Source organism: Macrobrachium nipponense, chromosome 41 (genome assembly GCF_015104395.2).
Source record: "Macrobrachium nipponense isolate FS-2020 chromosome 41, ASM1510439v2, whole genome shotgun sequence".
NCBI classification, from domain to species: Eukaryota; Metazoa; Arthropoda; class Malacostraca; order Decapoda; family Palaemonidae; genus Macrobrachium; species Macrobrachium nipponense.
Window position 1 is genome coordinate 8858593 of NC_061102.1, and position 22500 is coordinate 8881092.

A 22500-nucleotide genomic window follows, 5' to 3' on the forward strand; every position below is an offset into this window, starting at 1 on the left:
GATCTGGACAGAGAGAGAGAGAGAGAGAATGTAAAATGAAATTAACGCTGAAGGTAGCGTTGGGCCTGAGAGAAACCAGCTGTGAGCGTTGCTTGCATGCGTGTCTTCATGCAGGGTGCAATAACATTTGTTTTAGGTTCGCCTTTTGGCGAAACGAAGAAAGAAAAGGGGAGAGAGAGAGAGAGAGAGAGAGAGAGAGAGAGAGAGAGAGAGTAGGAATGAAAGCAGGAAGGCAGGCAGGCAAGCAAGCAAGCAAGCACGGGCAAGGTTGTTGTTCGGAGGTGGGAAAAACACACACGCACACACACACACACACACACAAAGACCGCAGGGCGGACAAACAAGATAACTGGGGGAGTATTGGCGTAATGGATAGCCATATGGGGAATCGACCTTTGCCTTATGAAAGATATTATTTGTTTGCTGGTGCCAACTCGCTCTCTTTAATGACGATGATTGAAAGGCGACGACCGACAGACAGACAGACAGGACAGGACTGTTAGTAGGGACTCTGTGACTCTAGAGAGAGAGAGAGAGAGAGAGAGACAGAGAGAGAGAGAGCAAGGCCACTGCTGATCCTGCTGTCATTTCTGGCCCTGTTGAGGAATAGTAGACGTCGTGTGTAGGATGTTTTGCAAAATGCTGGCTAGCAGGCAGGATTGGAACGTAGGGGGGAGGGGCGGGGGGACGGTTCGGTAGGCAGACAGGATTTGGGGATGGGAAAGGGTGAGGGGGGGGAGGGGGTTTGAAGTTAGGTAGGATGGGAGTTACGTGAGTGCAGCTTGTATGCCTCGGTAGAGCCTGTTCAGCAGTTGGAACACCATATTGAACTCTCTCTCTCTCTCTCTCTCTCTCTCAGCGTCTTTGTTGTCAGGTTTTATTGAGAGAGTTTGTGAATGCATGCAGACGATCTTCTTCACACATAAACCAGACCTTTTTTTCTCGATGGTTGTCTGTTGATGCGGGACTGTTTCGTCGCTGTTTTAGTCCTGACATCAGGAACTGTGATTGCTGGGAGGATGACTTTTGATTGACGCGCTTCAGAATTTTGGGGATTATTTTTTTCCTCAAATTATATTAAAAGGGGGAAGTTTTTTTTCATGGATCTATATATGAATTGAGGGAATTTTTTCCAGCGAATTATAGTAGAATTTTTGGAATTCCTTTAATGAAAATATTTAAGAAATTTTGAGAATTTTTTTCATGAAGTTATATTAGAATTTTGGGAATTCTTTTCATGAAATTATATTAGAATTTTGGGAATTCCTTTAATGAAAATATTTTAGAAATTTGAGATTTTTTTTTTCATGAAGTTATATTAGAATTTTGGGAATTTTTTTTCCATGAAATCATATTAGAATTTTGGGAATTCTTTTCATGAAGTTATATTAGAATTTTGGGAGTTCTTTTCATGAAATTATATTAGAATTTTGGGAAGTTTTTCCAGGAAATTATATTAGAATTTTGAGAATTCTTTTCATGAAATTATATTAGAATTTGGAAATTGTTTTCTTTATATTATGTTAGAAAAAGGGGAACACTTTGCTCTTTAAATTTGTAATAAAAAAAACACGCACACTAGATTATTTATAAATGTTTTTTTTTTTCTATTATTTTAGAGAAAATTGAATCTTTTTGGTTTCAACTTATAATAGAAAGAGGAACCCGTTCAGCAAATGTTGAAGTATCCACATGAAAAAAAAGCACAAACACACATACACACAAACGGCTTTTAATCATCGTTTCGTTGGAAAGTTTAAGTTTGCCAAAGCAAATGAGGTTTGATACCGCTTCGGCAAGCCTATGGCAGAGAGAGAGAGAGAGAGAGAGAGAGAGAGAGAGAGAGAGAGAGAGAGAGAGAGAGAGGTGGGGGTTAAAATGAAAAGGATAAAAATGCAAAGATAAAAGTCAGTATTAAAAAAAAAATCATTCAATTTCCGCTCGTACTTTTTATTCCACCCCACCCCCACCCCTACCCCTACCCCTTCTGTTTACATGCAAGAGAAGAGGTACAGTTCGTAAGGGACTCCATAGATGTGTATATATATATATACATCCCTCTCTCTCTCTCTCTCTCTTTCTCTCACACACTCATAATTTGATAGCGTTTACTTGCAATATCCTCTTTCTGCTTAGTATTGCTCTCTCTCTCTCTCTCTCTCTCTCTCTCTCTCTCTCTCTCTCTGAATGACGTCTTCTCATTGCAGTGGTGTATGACTCATCCACTCTCGTGTGTGTGTGTGTTTGTTTGTCCGTATGTGTGTGTCTGTGTTTGTGTCATTGGCATTCCCAGACGGTGCATTGCTGCTTTAGCTGTATGTTCGTTTGTTTGTTATAATCTATTATTTCACGATGCCTTGCATATCTGCTTCGTAAAGAAATTGATCGTCATTTCTCCATCAATCTTCTCCCAGTGAAGACCTCTATTTGATTTAACTATTTATTTTTTTTACATATTCTCACATTTAATGCCTAATTTCATTGCGTTAATTTTTATTTATTTTTTTTTCCCATCATTCGTCTCTTCATCATACATTGATACCATTGCTATTCATCCCCGAACTTAAATGAAGCGTTAAATCCTTAAAATTTTAAAAGGACGATTTAACCACAGCTCCAAGACGACTTTCAGATTCACGTAAATTTGGACGCCAGTTATCCAACGATTTTGGTTGGGGAGGAGGGTTTTTGGGGGCGGGGGAGCGGGCTGGTATTCTGCTGTTGTTTTCACAGAGTGACGCCATTCGTTAACAGCGTGGATCGACTGATAGAGTGACGTAGTGATAGGTAATTAATTAGGAAGCAGAGAGAGAGAGAGAGAGAGAGAGAGAGAGAGAGAGCACACCACATCACACAGAGATGAGAATATTCTAGTGTAATTTCACTTCATAAAATTCTACATTTTGTCATTACTTTAAAAGATTTCATCCTCTAATTAGGCGACATATCATACCCCAAGGGATACACAACCCATGTTGGTGTTTCGCCTGATCCATCCACTTGCCATTTTTCCCCCAAGGGAGTCACAACCCTTTCGTTGATGTTGCATAGGTTTGGATTTAGTGATTAAGAGTTTACAGTTTATTTTCTAGGCCATTCCACTTGTTCACTTGCATTTTTTAGTTTTCTGTAAAAGAAAATTATTGCGCTGGCTTTGCCTTTCCGTCCGCGCTTTCTCTGTCCACCCTCAGATCTGAAGAACTCCTGAGGCTAGAGGGCTGCAAATTGGTGTGTTCATGATTCATCCTCCGATCATCAAACATACCAAATTGCAGCCCTCTAGCTTTGGTAGTTTTTATTTTTTTAAAGGTTAAAGTCAGCCAAGATCGAGCATCAGGCAACGGAACATCACAGGCCACGACGGCTGGCCGAGAGTTTCATACAGCATTATATGCTGTACAGAAAACTCGATTGCCCTGAAGAAAGTAAATAGTGTTTTTTCTTCCTGTTTATTCATTTATAACAAATTGCCGACTCAAAGGCAATACTGCTTTCCCCAGATTAGTCATTTTTCCTCACCAGACTGAGTTTACGCAAATTGAAAAAAAAAAAAAATTATTCTCGCAGCTTCACTCCCTGAAAGAAATTGTAAATGGAAGAATCGTGGACAGGTTTGGACTGTGGATAATATGTCCGTTAAATAGTTATAATTATTTTAACAGCTGTTCATTAAAGCTATTGATTGACATTAAATATGCATATGGGTTAGGGCGACGATATTGTTATGTCATTAGGTATGATGGGAGTGGGGAATAATAAATGTTTATGTAGGTCGTAATAATAATAATAATAATAATAATAATAATAATAGTGGAGAATTCCACAGTGATGTGAGTATATATCTTGTTATATTGTGTGTGTGTGTTTGTGTGTTTATATATATTAATATATATTATATATATATATATATATATATATATATGTATATATATATACATATATATATACATATATATATATATATATATATATATATATATATATATATACATATATATGTATACACTTACATCAGAGGATTTCTTCACAATATTGGTGGCTCGTGTGATTACGACATTTATATAAGTAATAATAATAATAGTCATAATAATAATAATTATGACTATAATAATAATGATAATAACTATTATTATTATTATTATCATTATTATTATTACTCCCAAAAAAGAAATATTCACCTCCCACCGGAAATTAAATGCGTATCATAGGCCTATTTTCAGCCCAATTTACATTCATAAGTTTAGCTCCATAAGTATGCAAATGCGGTTTAGTGAGTGTGATTATTCTCCAATGGGGCGCTTATATTACCTGTTGATAAATAGTATTGTTTTGTAATTTATTAAAACATAAAATGCTAACGGGTGTATCCTTAACCTGCGTGACATATGTATTTATAGATGTATATTTTTGTTTGATCATTTCTCTTGCGACTCTTCGTTGCATACAGAGAGAGAGAGAGAGAGAGAGAGAGAGAGAGAGAGAGAGAGAGAGAGAGAGTCAGTCAGTCAGTCAGTCAGGAAACTCAAACTTCTTTGGAGAGAGAGAGAGAGAGAGAGAGAGAGAGAGAGAGAGAGAGAACGAGAACACTATGGGAGCTCAAACTCTTCTTTGTAGAGAGTTAGAAGGAGTTACAAGGATTAGGATGTCTCAAAGACATGTTAGTTCACCGGAGGGGACATCATGTGCTCACTGAGAGAGAGAGAGAGAGAGAGAAGTAAGGGAACTCAAACTCTTCTTTGGAAATAGAGAGAGAGAGAGAGAGAGAGAGAGAGAGAGAGAGAGAGAGAGAGAGTAGTAAGGAAACTCATACTAAAAAGTGTGATCATTTCTACACAACTTCTTTGCTGAGAGAGAGAGAGAGAGAGAGAGAGAGAGAGAGAGAGAGAGAGAGAGAGAGAGAGAGAGAGAGAGAAAATTGCAACCTAGTGGAGAGGAAGAAACGAATCTGAAACGCAACCCCTAAAAAATAAAGAAATAAAAGGAAAACCCTTAAAAGCAGGAATACATCCCAAGAGGTTTGGCGCGCAAATTCCATTCGCGCCGAATCAGTTCATGGGCAGCAACGAGGCCTGTTCCAGCCCGTTGATTGGCCGCCGAGGCGTCGTTTCAACTGTAGCCATTCGGAGCACGTAACATCCCGCCCAAATTGGATGTCGGAGTGATGACGTCACCATCGAAAACATTACCAACTTCTGAGAATTTCTATACGTACGAGGATCTCTCTCTCTCTCTCTCTCTCTCTCTCTCTCTCTCTCTCTCTCTCTCTCTGTGATTATTTACTCATGACGCAGTGAGTGGTCAGACAGGCTTTGGTTTCCATAAATATTAATGATGGTTGTGTGGTTAACTAAAGTACCCAGATATTAATTAGTTCAAAATAACAAATTAACTGAGGGTATAGGGTGAATAATATATCATTTACATTTAGAACGAGTTTTTATTTATCTATATCTGGGGAGGGTTCCCTTCTTTATACGTATATATATATATATATATATATATATATATATATATATATATATATATATATATATATATATAATTTAATATAATATAATATAGAGACTCATTCAGGAATAAAGAATTTAAACGCTATTTTCAGTTCCTAATTATCTAAATTCGGATTTACTTATTTGTATCTCGTTATGCTCAGTTGAAAGTTATAAAAATAGATACCAAAAAGGGGTGGGGGGAGAGAGAGAGAGGAACTGCGTTTTGATAATTCTGTTAATTTAGAATAATTGCGCTTTTGCGAATTTCAGTTTCCGCGAGTTAGAAAGTTATTGAAAAGAATAATTCAGACATTTCAGTTAACCTAGAAATGATGTCTCTTCTTTCTATCTTTTTTCATTTATTGAAATGTGTCGGGTATCATGTTTATAAATAGACATGCAATCATGCGCAAGCACAAGCACACACACATTTATACACACATATATATGTATGTGTGTGCGTGTGTGTATGTATTCGCGTCTGTGCATGTTTACAATTCGAAGGCTTCTCTTGACCTCCTCAAATATAATATATTAAAAGTTCTTATTTCAACTTTTTTTTCATAATGACAAGGATATTTTGTGTGTGTGTTTGTGTGGTTTGGGGCAAGAATTTCGAAAGCGCCTTGCATCGCATAACCATTGCACTTTCGGGTTCATTAACCCGCTCAAGAATTTTTTCGGGTAATTTCAAGAGTCGCCTTAAAATACCAAGAAAGATATTGAACGTTGGACTACCGTTGCCTATTACTCTCGAGATCGGAAGTGTTTAGAGAATTTCGACCATGATGCCACGCGTCGTAAGGACTTTTTTGGCGTGTTTGAATTGACAGCTGTCAGTGTTATTGTTATTATTATTATTATTATTATTATGATTATTATTATTATTATATTATTATTATTGTTGTTGTTGTTGTTGTTGTTAAGATAAACCCCAATTCATATTGAATTTCAAGTCAACAGCCCTTGTGGCCCTACTCCTTATGAGTAAGCTTCGTCTACTGAATAATATATAATAATAATAATAATAGTAATGATAATAATGATAATAATACAGGGTGTCCATAACGTCCCAGTACCATTATAAGTTATAAATACTTGTAATGGTACTGGGACTTTATGGTCATGGACACCCTGTTGTAACATAATAATAATAATAATAGTAAAACCATAGTAGATCATGTTTGTCCTACCCAGGATGACAGTAGGGGAGACATGACACAACCACCCACGCCCCTGCAAACCTGCTTGTCCTCCCCGGGTTGGGGGCGGGATAGGAAAGGGGATTTGGAGGGTATAGGGGAGAGAGCAGTGCCGGGTTCCAGCTCACATAGCGCGCTGTAAGGTCGTAATATTAACAACAATAATTCTATGAGCTGAGATGACGTAGCGAATCTTTTACAAATTTTAGTCTAGTGCTTCTTGGATTCACGAGATCCTGTCTTAAGCCTATTGTTAAGTTAGCGAGAGAGACCATCAATAAAGCATTGAATGAAATCTTCGCCGCCAGCGGATGAACACGCACATGCGCAGTATTAGTTTCATTTCTTAGCGTTTTCTTTTGTTTGGGGATGCTCACGATTTGCTGAAGAAACAGGCAGTCTTTTATTTAAGTGCTAAAAGCATCTAAATGCAAGAACCGAGTCAAAATGCTCTAGGAATACGTTTAAAATTAAGTTACAAGACTTAATTTTATGTAATATTACTTAAGGGGTCATTAACAAATATGCAAAATCACTAACATTCACATCAAGACTTCGTATAAGACTACGCAGATCGCCCACTGCGATTTATAGACGCAAAACCAAAAACCCGTTTCTTGAGCGTTCCTTCGCCTTCAAGATCATCAGCCTTTGACATTTGCCGTTAAATCTCAGAATTGTTCGTCACTCTGTCGATTGAGTGATTAATGTAGTACACTGGCGTCGCATCGGCTTCTATGACCGGGAACCTATAAATGATTGATATTGTCGACAAGATAGTGTCTACCTAGTCTCATAACTGCCTACCATTAATTGTTGACAACCTACTTTCAACCTAGCAGATAGTCCTAAGTGTACTCTTTGCCAACTTACATACAAATTACGGAAGACAATGAGTTATAACAAAGACGAAGCATATAATAAAATCATCAACATAGCAGACAGTCTATCTTACTAAGCGGCCGTCACTCAACAACGGCTCTTTCCCGCGCGGTTCGCCTGCCGGTACAGAAATCTTGATTCGCAAATACCGCTCAGTTCACCTTGCTGTTTACTCGAGATGGAAGACGCCAAGCAGAAAGGGGCTTATGTGTACTTAGTGAACGTGGTGTTAAAAAATGGAAAGACGGCGTAAGTGGTGGACCCCACCCTATAAAAAGCTTCAGAATCAAGGAGGATTCTCTAAATTATTATATTCAGACTTGAAATTTCGGTGGATACTTCAAGGAGCAATCTGTAAATTATTATTTGGATCTGAAAGGTGGAAAAGTGAAGTTCTTCAGTTAGTTTCGCATGTCGTCTCCTTCGTTTCAAGAAATTGCGAGCAAGTGGAAAGATGGAATTTGAGGCAAGTGTGGGGGATTGTAAATGAAATAGCAATATGTATTAAAAGCTGGTTTATTTTCCTTTTATACAGAAAATTATTAATGCTAGATATTGTGTGCGATCTACTAGATCTAGAATATTAAATAATGCTTTGCAGAAGGCACTTGTCCACGTACGCATGCACACTCACACACAAACACACACACATACACGGATATATATAACTTAACATTTGTAAATATCTATAAATGCACGCTAGTGGCGTCAGCTCTGCTTGCCTCTTGGTCGATGACTACATCGGTTACACCTGAAAACGATACACGTAGAATCTTGCAGAGCAATTTCGAGTGGATCCGGAAACCGCTTCGGTTCAACTGTAGGCCTATGCTGCCCTCCTTTGAAGTCCATCAACACCTGCATCACTTGCATCCTGAAATGCAGTTTATCATCTGCGTCCAGAGACTTGACTAACGGCAGAAGGGACATGAGGAAGTCTTTATCGTCGTCTGTTTCCTGTTGCTCGAGGACCTCCATGGACTGAATGACGCTAGAGTCTTCTAGGGACACGATCCGTTTTTTTGTTCCTTCCGTTTAGGCAGCGGGTTTCGTTTTTGGGCGCCGTCCTCCGTCCGTCCGTCGCCGACTGGCCGGCGGCGGCGGCGGCGAAATCTTGGGGCGCGTCTTCGGAGGACGCGTCTCCCGAAGTGTGGTCAGGAGTGGCTCTGCTGCTCACCACCCTCTTCAGGAAGGACAGCTGCTCGCTGAAGATGTAACGGCGAGGCCGCACGGCGCCTGATCCCCGTTTCGTCTCGTTCTGTTTCTTGATGTTCTTGGCGTAAGAGTCTCTAACGTTCCTCCACTTGCTCTGGACATCTTTACCTGCAAAATAAACAAAAAAACGTAAAAATGTTACGTTCGCAAAGAGATTGATACAAAATTGATGAGACATTGGTGATCACAGGACTCCAAGTTGCAGGAGAATCGCAAGGTGGAATGTGTACCAATAAAATCAACGATACTTAAAAGCAGACATTTTGAAACTGTGGTAATAAATTCCATATAAATGTATGCAGTTTTATGTGAATATAGGTATATATGTATATATATATATATATACTATATATATATAATATATATGTATGTGTGTGTGTGTGTATATATATATATATATATATATATATATATATATATATATATATATATGTGTGTGTGTGTGTATATATATAATATATATATATATATATTATATATATATATATATTATATATATAGATATATATATATATATATATATATATATATATATATACACACTACATGCCAATAAAATCAACAATACTTGCTTAAAGGCAGACATTTTGAAACTGATATTTACAGGAATCTGAACTGGGTAATAAATTCCATATGAATGTATGCAGTTTATGTGATATATATTAAAACGTGCCTATGTTGATCTTTTCTGTAGCGTCTCTTTCCTCGTAGCCTTCAATGAGTACCTGGCAAACCTCTGCCCAGGCCTGTGCTTTCTTGTCTTTGTCTTTGTAGTCTTCTGAAGAATTGTCCCACAGAACTGGTCTCCTCTCCACTTCACCAATCAGGAGTTCTATGTCAAGATAGTCTGGCATGATCTGGAAAAGGCCATTGCATTATAGGTCTATTACATTGCATTATAGGTCTATTACATTGCATTATAGGTCTGTTACATTGCATTGTAGGCTTATTACATTGCAATATAGGCCTATTACATTGCATTACTGGATTATAGATCTATTACATTGCATTATAGGCCAATTACATTGAATTATAGGCCTATTTCATTGCAATAGGCCAATTACATTGCATCATAGGTCAGTTACATTGCATTATAGGCCTATTACATTGCAATAGGCCAATTACATCGCATTATAGGTCTATTGCATTGCATTATAGGCCTATTGCATTGAATTATAGGCCAATTACATTGCATTATAGGTCTATTACATTGCATTAAAGGCCTATTTCATTGTAATAGGCTAATTACATTGCATTACAGGCCAATGACATTGCATTATAGGACAACTAGCTGGTTACCCGGGTCCCAGCTAGATTGGTCCGTGTAACCCAGAGCATATATATATATATATATATATATATATATATATATATATATATATATATATATACACATATATATAATATATAGATATACTATATAATAATCTCTTTCTCTCTCCCTCTCTCTTTCTTCTCTCTCGTTCCTTTCTCTTACTCTCTCTTTCTCCAACACTCTGTCTCTTACCCTCTTTCTTCTCAATAATACCAACTCTCTCTCTCTCTCTCTCTCTGTCTTTTTTCCTCTTTCTTCTCCTTAACACCCGGTCTACTCTCTCATTTTCTCTCCCTCTCATTTTCTCTTGCTGTCAACCCCATTCTAAAACCACCCTCTTTGATGTCGTTGATGTTTACCCTATAGTATTCTTTTCCAAATGATAAGTCATATGTATACAGAAATTTGTAAAGTAACTAAGTCTACGGGCATGACCAGCCCCGTTTCACGGGCAGAACTAGCTCTGTTTCACGGAATCCCTTCTCACCCTTCGGAGGGGGGGAAGTAGAAATTTTGGGACCCCAGGCTCCCAAACATAGGCCTCAACCTTCCCGGTGTGGAAACCCATCTCCGTTCCGAATCTCAGTCCCGTCAGACCGACGGCCCGGGCGCCCATACCAATCATACATACATACATACACACACACACACGTTGCCAAAAATATAATAGATGACATTGCCTTATAGGCCTATTACATTGCATTATAGGTCTATTACATTGTATTATAGGCCAATGACATTGCATTATAGGCCTATTACATTGCATTCACTCTTGATGTGATTCAGTATGCACTCACTACCTCTTGATGGGATTCAGTATGCACTCACTACAATATGCACTCGCTACTCCATATTGCATTGCAGGCCTACTGCATTAGAATTATAGTTGGTCTGGTAGGGCAATGCATTTGAATGAAATGTAATGTGCATTCACTGCAGTACCATAGGCCAAAAATACAGTACATTTGAAAATGATAGAATATATAATAGTAAAAACTACAGTACATTGCTACAATACAATAAAATAGGAATACAACGCGAAGTTACACCATATTGCATTGTATTGTCGCTCGTAATGTAATGAAAAGTGGTCCCTTTGAACCATATTACAGTGGCAGTGTGTACCACTGTATTGATAACAGTGAATCCACTTGCCAGACTCGGGGGAATTTTGTCACGAATAAACACAAGTCGTCACTTCAAATAGTCATTGTACTACTACGTACATTCGAACTAATTAGCAGAAAACATTACGTATTATCAATGCATAAAATACATACCAGTTTGAAAGAAGACAGTCAGGAGATAGATGTACACACCCTACTTCGACCTCAGACGAGCCACTACTGCCTGCCGCACGCTCGGCGCCGCACGACTCCTAGCGGTGATGCGGCAGGTGGCTCGCATTTCGCCGCACGGGAATTTTGCCCGCGTCTTGTGAACGGTCTCACTACACTTCATTGATTTCTGTGCCGCACGGGAAAACCGGAAGGAAAAATGCAGTAGGAATGCATTAGAATCTATGTGGGCGTTACTCACGGGTTTCATTGATTGATAAACACGTAAATTCTCTACTGTTCGCATAAAAAATACCTCATAAGACTACGCAGATCGCCCGCTGCGATTTGTAGACGCAAAATCAAAACCTGTTCCCTGAGCGTTCCTTCGCCTTCAAGATCATCAGCCTTTTGACATTTGCTGTCAAATCTCAGGATTTGTTCTTTTGTCCCTCTATCGATTGAGTGATTAGTGTAGTTCACTGGCGTCCCATCGGCTTCTATGACCGGAAACCTATAAATGATTAAAATTGTCGGCAAGATACGGTGTCTACCTAGTCTCATTAACTGCCTGCCACTATTTATAATCTACTTTCAACAGAGCAGATAGTCTTAAATATTCTCTTTGCCAGTATGCAAATTACGAAAGACAATGAGTTAAAGCAAACACAAAGTATATCAGAAAAGCGTCAACATTTGTCTGTTTCTAGACTTACACAATTCGCACATCCTAATTTCCTGTCTACGTCTCTTTCCTGAAGTTCTACAACGGTTAACCTATTACTTTGGTCTACTGTAACATCCCAAACTTCCTCCAGTATCCAGTACTGTCTTTTCCAGCGGACGGACAAACAATTCTGAGATTTATTTCAACGGAGAATCGGAATTCTCTGCTGGCTTCTGTGTTCAAGGGTTCATGTAAGGTTATAATATCTTTGAAGAATGTGTGAGGTTTATTTTCCTTTCAGGTAAATTTTTTAGAACATTTTTGGTCTTTGCCAGGTTTGAATAATGCCCATTGCTATATCTTTTGGCGTTCGATAAAAATAGGATTACCATGGCTGAATATATGTGCTTTCTTGTTTCTGATTATGATTAAGCTGGCTTCATGCCAGCACGGGCTCTTGCTCATAGAGCAACCCGTAATACGTATAGGTTGGTCTGAGTGTCGTATTTCTAAAAGTCGAGTATGACATCGTACGCGCCTTTTAAATGTTATCATGGATATTGTCATCCAAAAGTAAAATCTTAATGTTGCTCTCCTCGCAGGCATTCTAGGCTGGCGTTAGTATCCAGTCTGTGTTCATATTAATATTATTACCTTTATGATTTACTCGTCCATGGCACTCCCCACCTTTACGGAATAGTGTGGTGGGAAATACCTTGACGATCTCTCTTTGTAAGGGAAAGAATTTCAAAGAAAGAAGTCCTTAGCAAGGCCACCACTGTCTAGCCGCCGTGGGTTCTCATTGTACATCTGGCAAGGCGTTGGTGTGCTCTCTCTCTCTCTCTCTCTCTCTCTCTTTCAAGCCCGCCCATTTAGCCACTTCCAAGAAAGTATCGTTTTCTGTCGTAATATAAAGTCCATTCTCTCCTAAAAATGATTCCAGCTTAATGTATTGAACGTTCGCCCCCTCCCCCTTAAAAACTTATGGAGATGCCCCCGTCCATGGGGATGGTGTTCGTGGAGGGGGGGGGGGGTTGCTGTTATCCTATTATAACTTTGCCTTGGTTCTATTTCGTTTAGTCCGAGGGGGTGAATGTTAAAACGCGCGCGTGCGAGCGATACATTAAGAGAAGAGATTACAGTGAGAGTTCTCCCCCTTTTTTCGTTTATATATTTATTTTTGTGTATAAGATTTTTTTTAATGTTCTGCCTTTCTCTTTCGTTCCTCTTGCAGAGCGAAGCGGAGGAGGAGGAGCCGTTCGGGCAACTTCGTACTGCAGATCGAAAAGTTGTCGTTGCCTTTCGTGAGCTTTGTTCGCTTGATGAATATACAAAAAATGTGAAGTGTGTCTGTTTGTCTCGTCCTGTTCTGAATATGATCGTTGGAGGAAGAAGAGGCAGAAGAGGAGGAGGAGGAGGAAGGAGGCGTTGGTGTTGGTTTTGTCGGTCTGATTTTCAAATCCCCGTGACGGTTTAAAGGCGAGTAGCTTCAAGTTGACCCATTTTAGAATTTATTTGTGGTGTGGAGAGATCGACTGGCCATGGCTGACGATGTCAAGTTCTGTATAGATTCGAAGGGGAAATACAGATACTGTAGGTTTTCCCGTGGTTACAGTTCAAGTGAGAAGCTCGTATCTTGAAAAAGATTCCTCATTAAGCGAGACTAGGCCTAGTCCTGTCAAAATCACTGCTCTCATTAATCACAACCACATTACGTCAATGAAATCCATCCGTGGTTAACTGGTTGATTATTCAAGTAACACTACTTAATTTTATTCAAGGGAAAGGAAATAAGAACAACGCTGGAATTAAAATCGCCTTAACGAAAAGGTTGACAGAGTATCTGGGTCCAACGCAATAAAGCTCCTTGAAGCTGAACATCGAGGAAAGGCAGCCTTTTGCCGCTGAATGTCGAAATAGATTTGCAGTTCCCGAAGCCATGTTTGAGCGGATGCAGACAATGATCAATGGAAATTGGTTCCACACCAGAAATGTTTGTCTTTCTGCTGTAAAATAAGTACTAAATGTTGGATGGGGATTTGGACTGTGATAATAGAACGAAGTAATAGGTTACTTGTCGAGAACTTAAGGACTTGGAAAGGAAAGTAGGACGTGCGAAGTGCGCAGGTCTAGAAAGCAAAGTTTAACGGAGCGTGTGATGAGGTACGAGAAAATGTCTTCTACTTTTCGCAAGAGATTTAATCATAAATCATTTGACTTCGTAACTTATTTCACGATGGAATGAACGTGAACGTTTTTCTGATATGCTCTGTCTTTGCTTTAACTCATTGTCTTTCGTAATTTGTATGCTGGCAAAGAGAATACTTAGGACTATCTGCTACGTTGAAAGCAGGTCATCAACAATTAGTGGTAGGTAGTTATGAGACTAGGTAGACACTATCTTGTCGACGATATTAATCATTTACAGGTTTCCGGTCATAGAAGTCGATGGGACGCCAGTGTATAGTAATCACTCAATCGATAGAGGGACAAAAGAACAAACCTGAGATTTGACAGCAAATGTCAGAGGCTGATGTTGAAGGCGAAGGAACAGGTTTTGGTTTTGCCTCTATAAATCGCAGTGGTCGATCTGCGTAGTCTTATGTGAAGTCTTGATATGAATGTTAGTGATGTTACATATTTATTGATCAACCCTTTAGAAATATTTTATAAGATTAAAGCCTGTGACTTCATTTTAAATGTATTCATGGAACATTTTGACTCGGGTTCTTGCAGTTAGATGCTTTTAGCAGTTGAATAAAAGCCTGCCTGTTTCCTCAGCGAATCGTGAGCTTCACCCAACAAAACAAAACGGTGAGAAATGAGACTGATACTGCGCATGTGCGTGTTTATCCGCTGACGGCGAAGATTTTCAAGGCTTTATTGATGGTGTCTCTCGCTGACTTAACAAAAGGCTTAAGACAGGATCTCGTGAATTCAGGAAGAAGAACATGGCTGTAACATGTGCAAGAATGACTTTGCAGCCAGGGCAACTCGGGTCACAGAACTGGACAACATATTGCTAGACTTATTATTATTATATATTATTATTATTATTTTTCTTTTGCTCTATCACAGTCCTCCAATTCGACTGGGTGGTATTTATAGTGTGGGGTTCCGGGTTGCATCCTGCCTCCTTAGGAGTCCATCACTTTTCTTACTATGTGCGCCGTCTCTAGGATCACACTCTTCTGCATGAGTCCTGGAGCTACTTCAGCCTCTAGTTTTTCTAGATTCCTTTTCAGGGATCTTGGGATCGTGCCTACTGCTCCTATGATTATGGGTACGATTTCCACTCCCATATCCCATATCCTTCTTATTTCTATTTTCAGATCTTGATACTTATCCATTTTTTCCCTCTCTTTCTCTTCAACTCTGGTGTCCCATGGTATTGCAACATCAATGAGTGATATTTTCTTCTTGACTTTGTCAATCATATTATTGTTATTATTATTATTATTATTATTATTATTATTATTATTATTATTATTATAAAGGAGTAAACCCCTATTATTATGGAACAAACCTACCACAGCGGACACTGATTTGAAATTCAAGCTTCCAAAAGAGTATCATGGCGTTTATTTGAAAGCAGTTACAGATGATTGTAAATACAGAAAGAAGAGATCAAGTCATTGACCTCTGTAGGTTTTGTTCCATATGAATAGGGTTCACCTTCTAAGTAATAATAATAATAATAATAATAATAATAATAATAATAATAAATACTTTAAAAAAATAGTATTATTATTAATAAGTACTTTTGAAATAATAAAAATAATGATAATAGATGATTTTTGAATAATGATAGATAAATTTTAAATAATAATAATAATGATAAATAATGTTGAAATATTACAATAATAATAATATTTTGTTAAAAAATAACTGCTGCTTCAGCACTATTAATCTTATAAAGAGTCTTCTCTATCTTTCTGATGACGGCTTTCTCGTTGTTGCTTAGACTGGCGAGCAACGCACCAAAGGGCATGGTAAAATTCGGTTGAGTCATTGATTTATTATTGCTTATACAATTCTCTCTCTCTCTCTCTCTCTCTCTCTCTCTCTCTCTCTCTAACGCGACGTTTCCTCCTGATCGACAGGACATTATCAAGCGATAACTGCTGAGGGACTGAATTCCAGTTGTTGTTGTTGTTTTTGATTTAGCTGACCTTGTGTCAGCACGGGCTCTTGCTCACAGAGCAGCCCGTAAAGAATTCCATGGCGAGTCCATCTCCTTTTATCGTGGTGTTGCGAGCTCTCCAGTACGGTCAGAGCACTTCTCCCGGTAGGGTCGAGTTTTATTGGTTCCGCGGGAAGGTGACTCATACGGCGGGCGTTGACTAGTCTTGCAGACCTTCTCAGGTAGGGGGTATCACCGGGAGCCTCTTGATTGGCTTCTACCTGCGTGACGTCACCCTGGTATTATTCTCATGTCCGGTGTTCGTTCCATGCGCGCTGGTACTTTCGTTAGGGGAGAGGGGTGTGGTCCTCCTCACACACGTCGGTATCAGGAACGCTTCTTGGGTGGTATTGAGGGGAGGCTTTTTCTTCGAGGATGAGCAGCGCTTCTAGGAGACGCAGACGTCGTGGGTCAGGTGCTCTCCCGATGATCTTAGTATTCTGACGATGTCGTCTCTCGTGATATTTCTGCGGTGTACTGCAAGGGCGTGCTGCCTAATGCGCCCTCCTGGGCGTGGGCAGGAAATCCTTTTTGACAGGCGCATCGTCGTCATGCCGATGTAAATCCCAGGGCATCCTTGGGCGGGCATATCTTCGTAGGTGGGAGGCTCGCGCTGGTCCTCGCTCGGTCGTCTGGTTGGTGGTGGTGGTCTCTTGCAGGGGTGTCGTGTCTGTATTGTCATCAGGATCAGGGCGGACAGCAGTCCAACGTCGTCTACCGATACGTATGCCCCGCCAAGGATGCCTGGGATTTACATCGGCATGACGACGATGCGCCTGTCAAAAAGGATTTCCTGCCACGCCCAGGAGGGCGCCATTAGGCAGCACGCCCTTGCAGTACACCGCAGAAATATCACGAGAGCGACATGTCAGGAATACTAAGATCATCGGGAGAGCACCTGACCCACGACGTCTGCGTCTCCTAGAAGCGCTGCTCATCCTCGAAGAAAAGCCTCCCCTCAATACACCCAAGAAGCGTTCCTGATACCGACGTGTGTGAGGAGGACCACACCCCTCTCCCCTAACGAAAGTACCAGCGCGCATGGAACGAACACCGGACATGAGAATAATACCAGGGGTGACGTCACGCAGGTAGAAGCCAATCAAGAGGCTCCCGGTGATACCCCCCATACCTGAGAAGGTCTGCAAGACTAGTCAACGCCCGCCGTATGAGTCACCTTCCCGGGAACCAATAAAAAACTCGACCTACCGGAGAAGTGCTCTGACCGTACTGGAGAGCTCGCAACACCACGATAAAAGGAGAAGGACTCGCCACTGGAAATTTATTACGGGCTGCTCTGTGAGCAAGAGCCCGTGCTGACACAAGGTCAGCTAAATCAAAAAACAACAACAACACCACTGGAATTCAGTCCCTCAGCAGTTATCGCTTGATAATGTCCTGTCGATCAGGAGGAAACGTCGCGTTAGAGAGAGAGAGAGAGAGAGAGAGAGAGAGAGAGAGAGAATTGTATAAGCAATAATAAATCAAATGACTCAACCGAATTTTACCATGCCCTTTGGTGCGTTGCTCGCCAGTCTAAGCAAACAACGAGAAAGCCGTCATCAGAAAGATAGAGAAGACTCTTTATAAGATTAATAGTGCTGAGCAGCAGAGATTAACAACATGTCTACGAGAGGGTCTCCTTCCGAAATAATAATAATAATATATTAATAATAAATGATGAATGCTTTTAAAATAATAATAATAATAATAATAAATACTATTGAAGCCAGAATAATTATAATAGTAATGATAAATACTTTTGAAATAATAATAATAATAATAATAATAATAACTTTTAAAGTCGGACCACACCATTCATTTCCACCTGTAAAAGCTCCCATTCTAGACTGCAGGATATTATTACGGGAAGTGAGGTTGTAAATCCCAGGAAAAAAAGATTGTAGGAAAGATAAAAGCAAGCATAATATGCAGCAGTGGTCTCTAGCGCGACGCTAAAACAGCTTCGATAAATAAATAATTGTAGAGAGCTTTTAGCGAGTACGAAATCGGCCCCACAGGTTTATTAGCATTCCTTTGAAAAGGTAGTAATGGGGTTCTTATATAGTGATATCAATTCTATTTCTGTAGCTGCTAACATTGATGATGATAATTTGTCCGTTTGACACCCACGTTCGTTGCAAGCGTGCGTGCATGCTCTCTCTCTCTCTCTCTCTCTCTCTCTCTCTCTCTCTCTCTCTCCGTCTCTCTCGCTCTCTCTCTCTCTTTTGTTTGCTCAATATTTGTTTGTCATGTGAATATTGTGGATCACTGCGTTTTTTTTTACGGTTTTTTTTTTAGCATATTTTTTTTTTTTTTTTTTTTTTTTTTTTTTTTTTAATTCTTTACGTCTGACGGCGTAAATTTTTAAAAATGATTACATTTAAAAATTTAAATTTTTTAAAAGGGAAATAAATGGATAATTGCAATATACGAGGCGTCCGCGCAAAGGGGAAGGTATGACGATTGACGGTACATGATAAGATTTATTATTTAATGTATGAGACGGATTTTTTATGACACATCTTACTTTTTTTTTAATGTATGAGACATTTTTTCGTAGGCTAATTTTTCATGATGTATTTTTTTTTTTTTTTATAGAGGGTTAAGTTAATTTTATTTGGAAATTAAGATAACAAATAATGGTTGTTGTTTTATTTAAGTTCAGCCATCTTTATTTGACTTTTTAATTTATCGCAAAACACATACTTATTGACACCGGAATGTTCGCTTGAAAATAATAATTATTTGATTGCATTCAACTCTCTCTCTCTCTCTCTCTCTCTCTCTCTCTCTCTCTCTCTCTCTCTCTCTCTCTCTCTCTCTCTCTCTCTCTAGAAAGTTTCTCCAAAGGGAAATCAGCTAATAGAAAAGCAAACAGGTTATGGGAAAAGGTGATAAAACCAATAATTATGAAAAAATAAACAATAAAACTGACAAACCTGTAATTCAGCAGACAGAAATGAATTCGCTCCTTACTTAAATATTAACTATGAGATCTATTCCACATTCCAGTCGTAGCAACGATAAAATAAGCTCCTGGCAACAGTTGGTAGAAGTCGCAGTTGCAGACTGGTCATCTGATGACGGCCGACGGCCATCATACGAAGCGATAGAAAAAAAATATATATATTCGCATTATCAGAAATGACGCAGTCATCTCTATTCGGGCTGGATTATATAATGAAGTATTCGCGAAAAATAAATATGTTTCCCTAATTGAAGCTCGACGTGAATATAGCTCCTAGTCCCTATCCCCCGCCCCCCACCCCCCCCCCCCCCCCCCCCCCCCCCCCCCCCCCCCCCCCCCCCCCCCCCCCCAACCTTGCTCTTCTCTCTCTCACCCTCGCCCCTACCCTAGAAAAAAAGAAAAAACAAAAAAAAAAAAGAAAAAAAAATTGAAATTGAAATGCTAACTAAGTACTAAATAAATGTCAGTTAGGAAATGCCGTAAAAGTGTCATTGGGAAAGCCTCCTCTCTCTCTCTCTCTCTCTCTCTCGCTTTTAATGCGTTGCCGGGCCTGTCAGATACAGTCGTTTTTGGCGTGTTTGTTTAATTAATTAATTGTTTTTCAACGATTTCCAATTGAAGGCTCTCCCACCCCCCACCCCCCCACCCCATCCCACTCAGCTCCCCCCCCCATCTACCCCTACCCCTCCTTTTTTATTTTTTTTTATTTATATAGTTTTCCTTTCCGCCTCTTTCACCTCCAGACCTTGTTCATTATTCCGATTCTCATTAATTACACGCTTTTTCTCACCCTCCCTTTTTTTATTTTATTTTTTTATTCCTCTCTCCCCACTCTCTCTTTTTTTTGGGGGGGGGGTTGCATGCAAAGGGTTGATTGGGCTTTGGGGGAAGTGGGTGGATGGAGAAGAAGTGTTTGATAAGGGTCGCCTCGTATGTGATCTAATCTCTCTATCTCTCTCTCTCTCTCTCTTCTCCACTGACCACCATGCTGACCACCTATGTATAATAACCATCAATATATATATATATATATATATATACGATAATATATATATATATATATATATATATATATAAAGGTCTAAAGGTTAACCACGAAGGAAAAAATGAAAAAGCGAGATAGCCGAGTAGTACTTTCGGTCCTGTTCGGTCCTTCAGTACAGGGTCCGAACAGGACCGAAAGTGCTCGGCTATCTCGCTTTTTCATTTTTTCCTTCTTGGCAAAAACCTTCCTTTATTTATACATAGCATCACGTTTTATATACTTCGTGATCAAGTTATTCATATATATATATATGTATATATATATATATATATATATATATATATATATATATATATATATATATATATAGAGAGAGAGAGAGAGAGAGAGAGAGAGAGAGAGAGTCAGTCTCTCTCCTGTCCTTCTGAAACCCGAATAGCTGAAACATTTCTGTGGACCCCCGGTCCTGGAATGTGATTCTCTGTAAATGGCTGAATAACATTAAGGGAATAGTTTTAATTCGGTGATGCCCCATGATTTATCGTCCTCCGTTGGTCATAAGTTCTCTCTCTCCTCTCTCTCATCTCTCTCATCTCTCTCTCTCTCTCTTTAATACATCGCATACCTATAGATCTCTACACTGTGAATGAATTGTAAAACCTGCTCCTAGAGATAAGTGAGCACATGATGGTGTATGACCGATAAGTCTATTAGACATCCTAATCCTTGTAACTCTCTCTCTCTCCCTCTCTCTGTATAAGATACATAGCATACATATAGATTTATCTTTCATCAGTGAATCGCATACTTGATAAGAGCTCTCTCTCCTCGCTCTCTACTCTCTCTCTCCATCTCTCTCTCTCATCTTCTCATCTCCTTCTCCTCACTAAATTACATACATAGCAGACATATAGATTTATCTCTCTCTCTCTCTAAACTCACATAGCATACATATGGCATCTCGTCTCTCTCTCTCCGCCTCTCTCTTCTCATCTACGTCTCATCTTCGCTCGCTCTCTTCTCTAAATACATAGCCATACATATAGAAGTTTTCTCGCTCTTCTCCTCTCTCCTCCTCTTTCTCTCTCTCCTCTAAATACATAGCATACCATAGATTTAGATTTCATCTCTCCTCTCTCATCCGTCTTTCTCGTCTCCTTCTTCCCTCTCTCTCTCTCGCAAATGTCCGTATGAACGCTGATTTGATTACTAAATTCAACCACCTTATTTGTATGTATAAACTATGAATCAGCCTCACTCACTTTCCTTCCCTCCCTTCATCTCCCCCTCCCCCTCCCTCCCCCCTCCTCCTCCTCCCCCTCACCGGGTGGCGGCAGCTTTAAGGTTAATGTATATGAGTTCCTAGAAAGTAAAGTTGAGAGGAGGAGGGGGGGAGGAGGGGGAGGGGGAAATGAGATGGGGTGAATTTTAAATTCATAGCATAGTGGAGAGAGATTCCCTTTAACCCTCGCCTGACCGGATTTTGTGTTTACTTTCTTAGCATTTATAGCTGATATATATATATATATATATATATATATATATATAATATATATATATATATATATATATATATATAGATAAAAGGATTTGATTTATTAATTTTTTTCGTTTTAACACCTTTTTGCTGGTTGATTTATTTTTTTCTCTTTATTAATGTATGTGGAGAGAGAGAGACGAGAGAGAGAGAGACGAGAGAGAGAGAGAGAGAGAGAGAGAGAGAGAGGAATGAGGAAGTGTTTGTGTTCTATTTTATATTTAACACACTAATATTTAAAACTAGTTATATAATTAGTTAATTTGGTTATATCTATATACTCTACCACAAGCACTTACACACGTATACACACACACACATTAATATATGTATGTATGTGCATGCGTGCGTGCCCCCCAAAAAAATATTTTAGAGAACACGGAAGATAAAATCACTCCTCGAGTCTTGAAGCAGCTATTACAAATCGTAAACGGTCTCCATTTATTTATTCCTGGGCCTCATCTCGACATCGAACTATATATACAAGATTGCGACGAATGATGAGCGCTGAAAAGAGTCGGGCTGGAGTTAAGGTTTAACTTAGGACACCTGTCAGGTTTAGTGGTTTTTCTCGGTTTTGAGTTTTAGTGGCCTTGAAGTTCGTTATTCAGATTCTGCTCTGTCGAGGATTTGTTGCCGACAAGTTGTTGAAGGATTTTCTTGTTGGAAACGTGTTGCGTTTTTGTTGATAATATAAAGAAAAAATAACATTTATTGCTGGTAATAGAAACAGACATAACTGGTTATGAAAAGCATTTGGTACTGATAATTTCA

General features: G+C 39.3%; 1 protein-coding gene and 1 long non-coding RNA gene across 5 annotated transcripts in view; one reads left to right on the forward strand and one right to left on the reverse strand.

The window, feature by feature from the left end:
- Positions 1 to 22500, forward strand: part of LOC135212487 (uncharacterized) — a 233863-nt gene that overhangs the window by 95287 nt on the left and 116076 nt on the right. The gene's annotated exons all lie outside the window — the stretch shown is intronic.
- On the reverse strand, positions 8087 to 11775 carry LOC135212388 (uncharacterized). The gene is made up of 4 exons (XM_064245758.1): positions 11387 to 11775; positions 9465 to 9648; positions 8661 to 8899; positions 8087 to 8590 (listed from the first exon to the last, which is right to left on the reverse strand). The coding sequence occupies exons 2-4, from the start codon at positions 9643 to 9645 to the stop codon at positions 8285 to 8287; spliced, it is 726 nt and encodes a 241-aa protein (XP_064101828.1). The 5' UTR covers positions 9646 to 9648; positions 11387 to 11775; the 3' UTR covers positions 8087 to 8284.